Source organism: Pygocentrus nattereri, chromosome 25, assembly GCF_015220715.1.
Source record: "Pygocentrus nattereri isolate fPygNat1 chromosome 25, fPygNat1.pri, whole genome shotgun sequence".
In the NCBI taxonomy this organism is placed as follows: Eukaryota; Metazoa; Chordata; class Actinopteri; order Characiformes; family Serrasalmidae; genus Pygocentrus; species Pygocentrus nattereri.
This window is the reverse complement of record NC_051235.1, coordinates 17422653-17433379: the sequence shown is the minus strand read 5'-3', so window position 1 is coordinate 17433379 and position 10727 is coordinate 17422653. Positions and strand designations below refer to the sequence as shown.

Sequence of the window (10727 nt, the reverse complement as noted above, 5' to 3'; positions counted from 1 at the left end):
GCACACCAAATAAAAAAACATTTAAAAAACGAGTTTACATTTTTTTTCATTATATTAACCCTTTAAACGCTTTGGACGTCTGGTTCCAGTCACTTCCACTGTGAACACTTCTACGTTTCTCTACACTGGAGCGTTTCACACCAAACCTCTCTGAATGTTTCAGGCTTAGTAGTAACTAGCAAGGTAACTAACTCATTTGCTGCTCTCGTGCCCGCTACAAGCTCGGTAATATTTCAGCCTTTTATTTATTTGTTTGTTTGTTTTATATTTTATAAGAGAAAAGTTACAGTCACAAACCGCTGTATTTACAGAGCGGACATTAACTGAACCAAATAGGACTCAGGAACGCCCCTCGGCTGAGCCAGAGAACTCGTAGAGTGGAGATTCACTACTCTATAATGTCTTCGGGGTTTGTCAAACGCTAGAGGGCGCCCCGGAGCGAGTCCAAAATGAATGGGTTGATATGGAGCACTTGATCAAAATCATAGTTTATAAATGCTTAAACATTTTTAATGTCAAAGGATACAATAATTTCGCGAGCAAAGAGCAGCATAAAACATTTCAACGCTGCTGTTATATTTCTAAGAGTGAGCGCGAACAGCCAATGAGCTGCTCCGCTTACCAATCAGTCATCGCTCTCTAGCAGTAAAGCCCGCCTCCTGCTGCCCAAAACCCGTTTGCTGTAGAAAAAAGGAAATATAAGTAAGATTTCTTTTTTTAAGATTTTTTTAGTGAAATACCTCCTTCTGTTTTCTAAAATTAAAGGAAAGTACTGCGCGAGTGATTAGCTTTTCGTTTTTAACCGTTGAGCGCCATTTACTCCCATTCACTGATCAGCGGCCCTGTTTTTGATATAACGGCGGTGATAGGAAGCGGCCAGGCTCTGGCTGAACTGCGATCGGCGGAGATGACGTTATGAGGCGGGATCGCCGGGCGGATGTCAGGAAGGCCGTTGTTTGGGAGCGACATATGAATGAGTCCGAGCAGGAAAACGATAAAAGTACAGTCTGCCATTAACGACAACATTTACTACCACAAAAGATGCGTAAACGGCAGAAAGCGGAGACGGCAGCGACGTCATATTTAAGGTTCGTCCTGTCGTTGATCAGTTCAGCCAAAAGGAGAAGACGAATTCCCAGCTTCTAGTTGGAATTTTGCCGTTCCACCTTAAGTGGTGCCGCAGTTAGCTAACCTACATTCTGGTGCCCCGGGCTCAATCGCCAAAGTGACCTATAACTGCTGCACCATTTAAGGTGGACCGGGAAAATTCGAGCAAGAAGCCGACTTCAGCTTCGTGAGGGGAAGTGAAGGGAGCGGTTTGTTTACACCAAAGTTTCTGAATGAGTGCCTCGACAAGCTCTTATTACTAACTTTTCTGACTTCTTTTGCTCACACGTTTAGCTCACTGCTGTGTAGCGAACCCTTCAAGACTAATATTTTCAAGTTTCCTCCATCCATCCATCCATCCATGGTTGTGGGGGGGGGGTGCTGGTGCCTATCCCAGCAGTCTTCGGGCAGAAGGCAGGATACACCCTGGACAGGTCGCCAGTCCATCGCAGGGCAGACATGCCAAAATATTAAGATTTCAGTCCGTGGAAACACGTTACTGGAGAATTGGAGTCAGAGGAGCTGTTTCAGTGAATGTAACACAGACGGGTGACAAATGAAAGAAAATACCTGAATAAATTAGTACAGACACCTGACGAGCTCAGATCAGGTGTTTCCAGGCATGTGTACTGCATGATACAATTAAACGTTTCCATGGTCTGTGATATTTTTAAAAGCACGCATGAAGAATGGATCAAGATGGCAAGAGGAAAAGACTGAAGTGAACTTGAAAGAGGGATAATTAACGAGTCACAGATTGCAGGAGCCTCAGTCACAAAGTCTGCAGTGGCTAAGGTTACATCTCCGTTTAGGTCCATGGGAAAGACATCAGGAGGAAGGATGTGAAAAGCACACTTTCAGTGACTGTGGTGGCCGCGCATTAGTGTGATATGAGAGGAAAGGCAAGAGCAACTGTTTCACAGGTGGCAGAAAATGTCAGTGCAGGTCGTGATCAAACTGTGTCAGCAAAGAACAGTTCATCAACAACTACACACAGAGGCAAATTATAAAGCCCCCGTCTTCCTTCTTCATATCCTCGTGCGTCTAGTGGCTGGGCTCCGCTGTGAGGGGCTTTTTGTTAGCGTAGCTTAGATGCAGTTGGAGAGAAGGGTCATTGCAAATGAATACAAAGTTATTCTAACTGACCTTTATCATATGATAAGAAGGTCTGTCCTGATGGGAAGGGTCTCTTTCAGCAGGTTATTTCCTCCATCCACAGGGCATGAGGGTTCACTGAGTGTTTACATGAGTATGATAAGTATGTAAATCATGTGCCGTGGTCTTTACAGTCATCTCAGCTCATTTGAACACCTATGGGAGATGATGGACTAATGTGCTAGACAGCATGTTCTGCCACCTTCATCAAAACACAAAAATCAAGGGAATATCTTTTCCAGAGACCTGTAGAATCTGTGTCAAGGTGGTGGACCAGCACCTTATTAAGACTCTTTATTTTCTTTTAATTTGTCATCCGTCTGCAGGTAGCTAAATTCATACAGCTGAAAATGCTTCTCTCTCTAGGTCTATCGTGTAGACAGCACTTCACACTGGCCTGTAGTTCAGCTGGTGCACTTGCACATTGCTGTTAGTGATTTTGTGTTTTCCTCTTCTTCTCTTTCGACAGCTCCATTGGGAGAGAGAAAGCATCTGCTTCCACCCCTCAGTCCCAGTTCCATGTTGACCTTTGGTGCTATTTTACTGTGCAGAACTGGATATTGGACTTCGGGAGGCCTATTGTAATGGTGACTTAAAATACTGGAATGGATTTTTGAACATTGCTGCATTCTAGTGCTGTTTATTTGTACTCGGGAACCTACTATTATATTGCCTATTGGCTCTTACTTCTTCTTTGGATGTGTTTAGTTTGTGTGCAGAACTCAAAAATACATATCCTAATAGAAGGACTTTCTGAGGTTAGGATATTATAATACAGATATCTAGCGATCAGAAAAAAAAATACTTTGAGAATATGACACAAATAACCACACAGTGGGGAGAAAGCATGAAGTTCCTAATACTCTTTTTCTTTTAGATTATACTTCCTCTGGAGTGGTTCCCTCTGAACAAGCCCAGTGCTGGAGATTACTTCCACATGGCCTACAATGTCATTACACCATTTCTACTACTCAAGGTGCGTTCCAAACCTACTAATAACACCCCCCACAATAAACAAGGCAGTTTAGTTTGGTTGGCTTAGGGCAGGGGTCTGTTACCCAAATGTTTTGAAGAGCCACTTTGTCCTTTCAAAAAAGAAAAATCAAACAACCTTGGGCGCCACGTTTTGCAGTGAGGAAAATAAGTATTTGAACACCCTGCGACTTTGCAAGTTCTCCCACTTAGAAATCATGGAGGGGTCTGAAATTTTCATCTTAGGTGCATGTCCACTGCGAGAGACATAATCTAAAAAAAAAAGAACTCCAGAAATCACAATGTATGATTTTTTTCATAATTTATTTGTGTGTTACTGCTGCAAATAAGTATTTGAACACCTGTCAATCAGCAAAAATTCTGGCCCTCAAAGACCTGTTAGTCCGCCTCTAAAAAGTCCACCTCCACTTATTATTCTAAATCAGAAGCACCTGTTTTAGGCCGTTAGCTGCATAAAGACACCTGTCCGCCCCACACAATCAGTAAGACTCCAACTACTAACATGGCTAAGACCAAAGAGCTGTCCAAAGACACCAGAGACAGAATCGTAGACCTCCACAAGGCTGGAAAGGGCTATGGGGCAATTGCCAAGCAGCTTGGTGAAAAAAGATCAACTGTTGGAGCAATTATTAGAAAATGGAAGAAGCTAAACATGACTGTCAGTCACCCTCGGACTGGGGCTCCATGCAAGATCTCACCTCGTGGCGTATCAATGATCCTAAGAAAGGTGAGGAATCAGCCCAGAACTACACGGGAGGAGCTGGTCAATGACCTGAAGAGAGCTGGCACCACTGTTTCCAAGGTTACTGTGGGTAATACACTAAGAAGTCATAGTTTTAAGTCATGCATGGCACGGAAGGTTCCCCTGCTTAAATCAGCACATGTCCAGACCTGTCTTAAGTTTGCCCATGACCATTTGGATGATCCAGAGGAGTCATGGGAGAAAGTTCTTTGGTCAGATGAGACCAAAATAGAACTTTTTGGTCTTAATTCCACTCGCCGTGTTTGGAGGACGAAGAATGATGAGTACCATCCCAAAAACACCATCCCTACTGTGAAGCATGGGTGTGGAAGCATCATGCTTTGGGGGTGTTTTTCTGCACATGGGACAGGACGACTGCACTGTATTAAGGAGAGGATGACCAGGGCCATGTGTTGCGAGATTTTGGGGAACAACCTCCTTCCCTCAGTTAGAGCACTGAAGATGGGTCGTGGCTGGGTCTTCCAACATAACAATGACCCAAAGCACACAGCCAGGATAACCAAGGAGTGGCTCCGTAAGAGGCATATCAAGGTTCTGGAGTGGCCTAGCCAGTCTCCAGACCTAAACCCAATAGAAAATCTTTGGAGGGAGCTCAAACTCGGTGCTTCTCAGCGACAGCCCAGAAACCTGGCTGATCTGGAGAAGATCTATGTGGAGGAATGGGCCAAAATCCCTGCTGCAGTGTGTGCAAACCTGGTGAAAAACTACAGGAAACGTTTGACCTCTGTAATTGCAAACAAAGGCTACTGTACCAAATATTAACATTGATTTTCACAGGTGTTCAAATACTTATTTGCAGCAGTAACACACAAATAAATTATGAAAAAATCATACATTGTGATTTCCGGATTTTTTTTAGATTATGTCTCTCGCAGTGGACATGCACCTGGGATGAAAATTTCAGACCCCTCCATGATTTCTAAGTGGGAGAACTTGCAAAGTCGCAGGGTGTTCAAATACTTATTTTCCTCACTGTATGTCCAATTTACCATCTTGGCTGTAAATATGTCTCAGCATGTGCCAATATAGTGGAATAGGCTAAAAATATAGTATGATTGAAAACGCATATCATATTTTTACTTACTTTGATCTGCTTCAAGCTTTAGCTCAGCTGTAGCCACTTTTCCTCAAATCTAGAATAGCTTCTTATAAAATGTGTCTCAATTTCAATATTTTGGCCAGAGGTGCCAAAACCAGAACCATTTAAGGTGAAATGAAAATAAAAAACATATCATTCATATGAGTCTGCATGCTGACCTTCAGGGTTAAAGGGTGAATTAGCAGAAATGGGCTAAATTATTTCCAGCATTTAAGACCATTTATTGTTAAAACTGTGTTAGAACCATCAGCAGAGCTTTATTTTACTGCAAAGGAGGATTCTTTCATTTTTACCTAAAAGTCTAATTCTGCTGTGAAGCCGCAGGAAAAGAGCTACATGTTGTTAACTGGAAGATAATTCAACCAGGGTGAATAAAATATTTCAAACCTACAATATACTAGTAATTAAGCTTTATTAATGTTTTGTATGCACTACTGTTAATTTATCCCTATACCAACACGGTCTTGCTTTGTGGTTTAATTAAACACAGATTTAACAGTTATGTTCTTGAATTGACCTGTGACTGCACACTTTTGTAGCTGATGGAGCGAAGTACCACCACGCTGCCACGGTCAGCGGTATACCTCAGCATTATTACCTTTGTCATGGGAGCTAGCATTCACCTGGTGGGAGACTCCATCAACCACCGGCTCATCCTCAGCGGTTACCAGAACCACCTGTCCGTCCGAGAGAATCCCATCATAAAGGACCTGAAGCCTGCATCGCTGGTAATTAATTTAAGGATCAGGGCTGTCACAAATAGCTGTCACTGAAGTTCTAAATGGCTGGTTTGTTATCTAAATTTTTTGAGAGGTCTTTGGAAAGGCACATACAATTGTTTTCTCTTTACCTTATTGTTAATAGCATCAATAAAAAAATCTTACATCTTGTATTGTCAGCGACACTGAGAAACTTCAGAAATGAATTGAAATCAAATCTGCTTTTAGAGTAGCTGGACGTGTTCATGTCCACATACAGCGTAGTAAAATATGTCAGCATGTGAAATGAGCTTTTCCGCTGTTTTATACCACTGTATAAAACAAGCACCTTGCTGCCTTTATTGTTGAATGAACAGCAATATTATTGCAATTCAAAATAGAACCTGGATTGCTAAGGGCTTATTTTTGATGTGAAGTCATATATCAAAGTTACGGCTGTGGCCAAGGTAACAGAGGTCTTGCTAGAGCTGGTTATGCAAAGGTCCCTCTTTAGTGCTCAGTCACGTACAATTGAGACAGCCCTAGTAGGCTGGACTGACATGTCTCACCTTCCTGATATAATCAGTGTTACACATTTTAATCTTACATTTAAAAACATTACATTAAAAACTACATTTCATTAAACACTCTGCCACAGCATGTTGCCGCTCACAATTGTTTCTGCCTTTTTTCAAATGTTGTTCTGCACATGAAGGTTTGTGGGTATGACTGTCTGGAAGATACACCAGGTTGCATCCATGGAGTTCACAGAAACTAAGTGTGTGGTTCTTGGCCACATTTGAAAGATCATACAAAATATGTCAGTCTTAGATGATGTAACAGCCAGAAAATGGAGCCTGCCATGGCTGCATCCCTGACTTTGCAACATTGCTTGTGTTTCATTTGTTTAGCATTTATAATGGTAGTTTGTTCCACAAGCAAAATAAAAATCGACAAGCTTTAGAGCTCAGCTGCATTGAAATATCACAGTGTTAAAGGAAGGGAGATGATTTAATGATAGAAAAAGTCCCGTTTTTAAAGGGCGAACAACATATGAGTGTCAGTGTCTTTACCTCAATTTTACTAAATCGGTTTATTGTTTTTTTATTTATTACGGATAAAGCACATTAATCAACACAAACTTAATAGGTTGAAGTTTCCAGTGTTGGCCAACTGGCTCGTTTTCAAGGTGTTATTAGCCTAGATATTATAGACCATTTATACACAAGGAAAAAAAAATAAAATGAGTTAAGCATGAGAGACATGGCGACAGTTTGATTTCAAGGAAGTATACAGATTGATTGTACCAACACCTGAAAACATAAAAACTTACAATTCTTGTGCACATTCCTGATTGCTAGTAAGCCATTCCTTTCAGCTGCACATGAATGTGTAAATTTATACTGGCAAAATATTCCTTACATATGCTGCTCTTATTAAAAAACCTGATTGGCTAAAGCTCTTCTCTCATGTATCTCAAGTATCTAGTTACCCAGTCACTTTAGGATTTCTGCTTATTGAACTCACCAGTTAGGGGTGGGGCTAATTAAAAAAAAAAATTGCAAAATGTATCACATTTTCCCTGTTTTGAGGTTATATTTGGCGATAATCTATAGTAGTTATAGTCTTAGGTTCTAGGTTTTCTGTCTAGCATTTTCAAAGCATGTTTGTGAACTACTGAAATTTTTGTGTTTTACTGGTTTATGCCTAACTAATCAAACAATAAGTGAGGGAGAACCATTGCATTGAAATATCATTTTAGTTACTGCTGTTGCACTCCTTCTTATCTACTTGAAATTAGCTAGATTAAATTTTGTCATCTTTGTTACAGTTTTCTGCTGCTATTACCAACACCTCATAGAATTTACAGTGTGTGTTTTTCCTGTTGTGCTCCACCTGGTATCATCATGAAATAAAATGAAATCCATGCCTTACTGTACATTTCCACTCGTCTGGCATAAAGTTGAATTGAAATTAATAGGATGCTGAGAAGTATCAGCTGGACACATCTTGATGAATCTTTGTTCTCACTTTCAGATTGACTCCTTTGAGCTCCTGTATTACTATGATGAGCACTTGGGTCATTGCATGTGGTAAGTAGAGCTATATGTCTCTCTCTCTGCATCCTCTCGCTAAGCCTACAACAACGCAGTATGGTTTTATTTGTCCATTAGAAAAGTTTTTGTTTTATCTGCAAAAATCATGGAATGTACAGTTGGTAATGGAAGCACCGCAGTTAATAGTTGCTAGTGCATATAATACTAAGAGATCACACTAGTTACAAACCGCATTTTTCCTCTGTTGCAGGTACATTCCATTCTTTCTCATCATCTTCCTTTACTTCACTGGCTGCTTCACACAAGCCAAAGAGGAGAAGGTGCCACGGTCAGGTTGGCTGCTACTGGGCCCCAGTGCGATTTATTATTGGTTAGTAGTTAAATGTACTTTGGACGTTTGGCTTCCATGAGATACTATTACATTCTTTAATAGGATATGGGAGAATATATGTGTCGTTAACATGCATGTAGAGGAAATCAATGTTCTCACATTTTGCTTTTATCAGTTATTTTAGAAATCTGTTGTAAGGTTCAATGCAATATTAGAAATAACTCTGATCTAATACGAGATATCAGTGTTGGATCGTTATCAGTAGAAAATGCCAGATCGGATATAGGGAAAAAAGAGTGAATCCCATCCAATCCAATAACAAATCTGTCCTGAAATAGCAGTTTGAATACTTCATTTAAAAATAGCGAATTTTAAGATTTAACTTTTTCTTTAAAAAAATGTGCATTATCATATCAGCCAATGCTCAAGATTCCCATATCAGTATTGGAAATGAAAAGTGATAATGTACTTTCTCCAGTAAACAATACAAGGAATAATGCATAGAAAACCTCGAAAAAACAAAAACAACACCTTACTGTGTGAAGTAATGTTTTTATTAACTTCCAGTGTGGGTAGATATATTTGTCAAATTACAAAACGCATAAATTATATTATAAATTGTAATTTTTCACAGTTTGTTTTATACCTGTTTAATATTTAAAAAGTTAAACTAGTTTCTAACTTTTTATTATATAAAATAGTTATACTCTATTTACTTTTTCAGCCAAAAAGCAGAAAAAATCAGTTTTGGATTTTTGGCTGAGATGTTTTGGTGACCAAGATTTCAGTGCGTGCCATATTTAAAACCAGCAGTACATTCTTTGAGTCCTTAAAGCATTAAAATGATTTGATTTGTTGCAGGTACCTGGTGACCGAGGGCCAGATTTTTGTTCTTTATGTCTTCACGTTCTTTGCCATGGCTGCCACAGTGATGCGGCAGAAGCGAATGGGCTACGTGTTGGACAGTAACGGCCGCTTTCTCCTCTATAACTTCATCATAACTCTGGGTTTGGTGGTTGTCTGGGTCATTTATCTGTGGAACGACAACGTCCTGCGCAAAAAATATCCTGGTATCATCTATGTGCCAGAACCTTGGTCCTACTACACATTACATATCAAAGGCAGTTAAGATATTATGACAAACATTGTTACAAAGCAGTTAGAATAGAGGTCAATTAAGGGTCCTTTCACTGCACTAAAATGTATCCACGTCCATAGAGGAGTTCAAGGTTTGAGAGGTTACCGAAGCTTTTTCCATAGAATATTACTGCAAATGAGTTAGCAGTGTAAACAAAAAGGTCATTTCAGGGCGACTAGTAATTAGATCCTAAAAGAATAATAAGTAGCATTCTTTGAGCTTTGCTGGTCAGTTGCATCGAGGTCTATCATAATGCAATATGTCATGCCCTATAATGTATTATGTTATACATTCACAATTAATTAGTTGTGCATGGAAAATTCTACTTATTGCTTCTTTTAAGCCCTAATCATTTAAATAGTTTTACAAAGAATTTCCAGTAGTGATAACTTGGAGCTGATTTTGATTATAATATTTCTTTAATGGATTATTTTATGTGTAATTTAGTTGAAGGTTGACATTTAGGGATTTACGTATAATAACTTTTTTTTGGGGGGTAGGGGGCATCATATTTTTTTGTCTCTTGAAAGTTGACTGGTAAATTTGTGTTTGTTGTGATCTATTAGTTCTGAGTTTACTGAAGTGAATTGTGTTATCCTGTGGAATTTCCTTTTCCTAGGGCCTGACCGATGTATCAGCTGGCTGATAGTATTGGCAACCTGCAGTATTTGGCAACCTGCAGTATTTTTGGTATCTGCATAAATACCAAATCATGTCGGTCAAGCACTATTGAATAAAAGTATTGGAAAATAAAATTTAAATCTAAAATATATGATGTATATATTATATCAGACAGTGTTATTCATTTTTCAAATGTTTAGTCCCTTAAAAACAGCATCAGTATCAACCAAATCAATATTTTCATATCAGTTGGGCCCCAGGTTTTCCCCCTCAGTAGTATTGTACATTCACTGTTCTGTCAATTTTTTGTAAATGTGTTGTGTACTGTTGGAAAAAGTGCATTGTGCTATAACTGTATTGTTTTTGAATATGCTGCTCTTATTTTTTAAACATTTATAACAGATTGTTACTCTAGGAACAATATTTGCCTGTTATTTTTGAAGTGTTTTGATAAATATGAGCAAGTTTGTGTGCTGAATCACATTCAGTGTATATCATTTGTTTCTGTTCATGTGTATGTGATCCAGATTCCACATGCAGGTTAAGCCTAGTCTTCTCACAAAAAGGATTTTAATGCAAAAAATTTAAGACTGTAAATCTAGGCCTAAATGTATGGAGTAATGTTTGTAATGTTTGTATTAAAATACTCCAGTGTAAATAAATGTCTTTTGGTAATTGTCAAATAAAAATCTTCAGATTGCTTTGAAACCGCTAATTGCTGCTATTTACAACCGTATTGGTAGAAACATGTTCTAACTTTGTGAT

At 39.2% G+C, this 10727-nt stretch overlaps 1 protein-coding gene across 1 annotated transcript; it reads left to right on the top strand.

Annotated features, from left to right (window-relative positions):
- The first annotated feature begins 930 nt into the window (after window positions 1-930).
- cln6a (CLN6 transmembrane ER protein a) lies at window positions 931-10670 on the top strand. Its single transcript, XM_017706150.2, has 7 exons — window positions 931-1088; window positions 2732-2849; window positions 3140-3238; window positions 5657-5845; window positions 7853-7908; window positions 8123-8242; window positions 9065-10670. The coding sequence occupies exons 1-7, from the start codon at window positions 1042-1044 to the stop codon at window positions 9330-9332; spliced, it is 897 nt and encodes a 298-aa protein (XP_017561639.1). The 5' UTR covers window positions 931-1041; the 3' UTR covers window positions 9333-10670.
- Window positions 10671-10727: the final 57 nt, after the last annotated feature.

What these genes read in the sequence shown, in the direction of transcription:
- cln6a (XM_017706150.2), top strand. Translation starts at nt 1,042, where the DNA reads ATGCGTAAACGGCAGAAAGCGGAGACGGCAGCGACGTCATATTTAAG. An exon ending in CACCATTTCTACTACTCAAG is followed by an intron (nt 3,239 to 5,656) that starts GTGCGTTCCAAA and finishes ACACTTTTGTAG; the next exon opens with CTGATGGAGCGAAGTACCAC. An exon ending in ACCTGAAGCCTGCATCGCTG is followed by an intron (nt 5,846 to 7,852) that starts GTAATTAATTTA and finishes TCTCACTTTCAG; the next exon opens with ATTGACTCCTTTGAGCTCCT.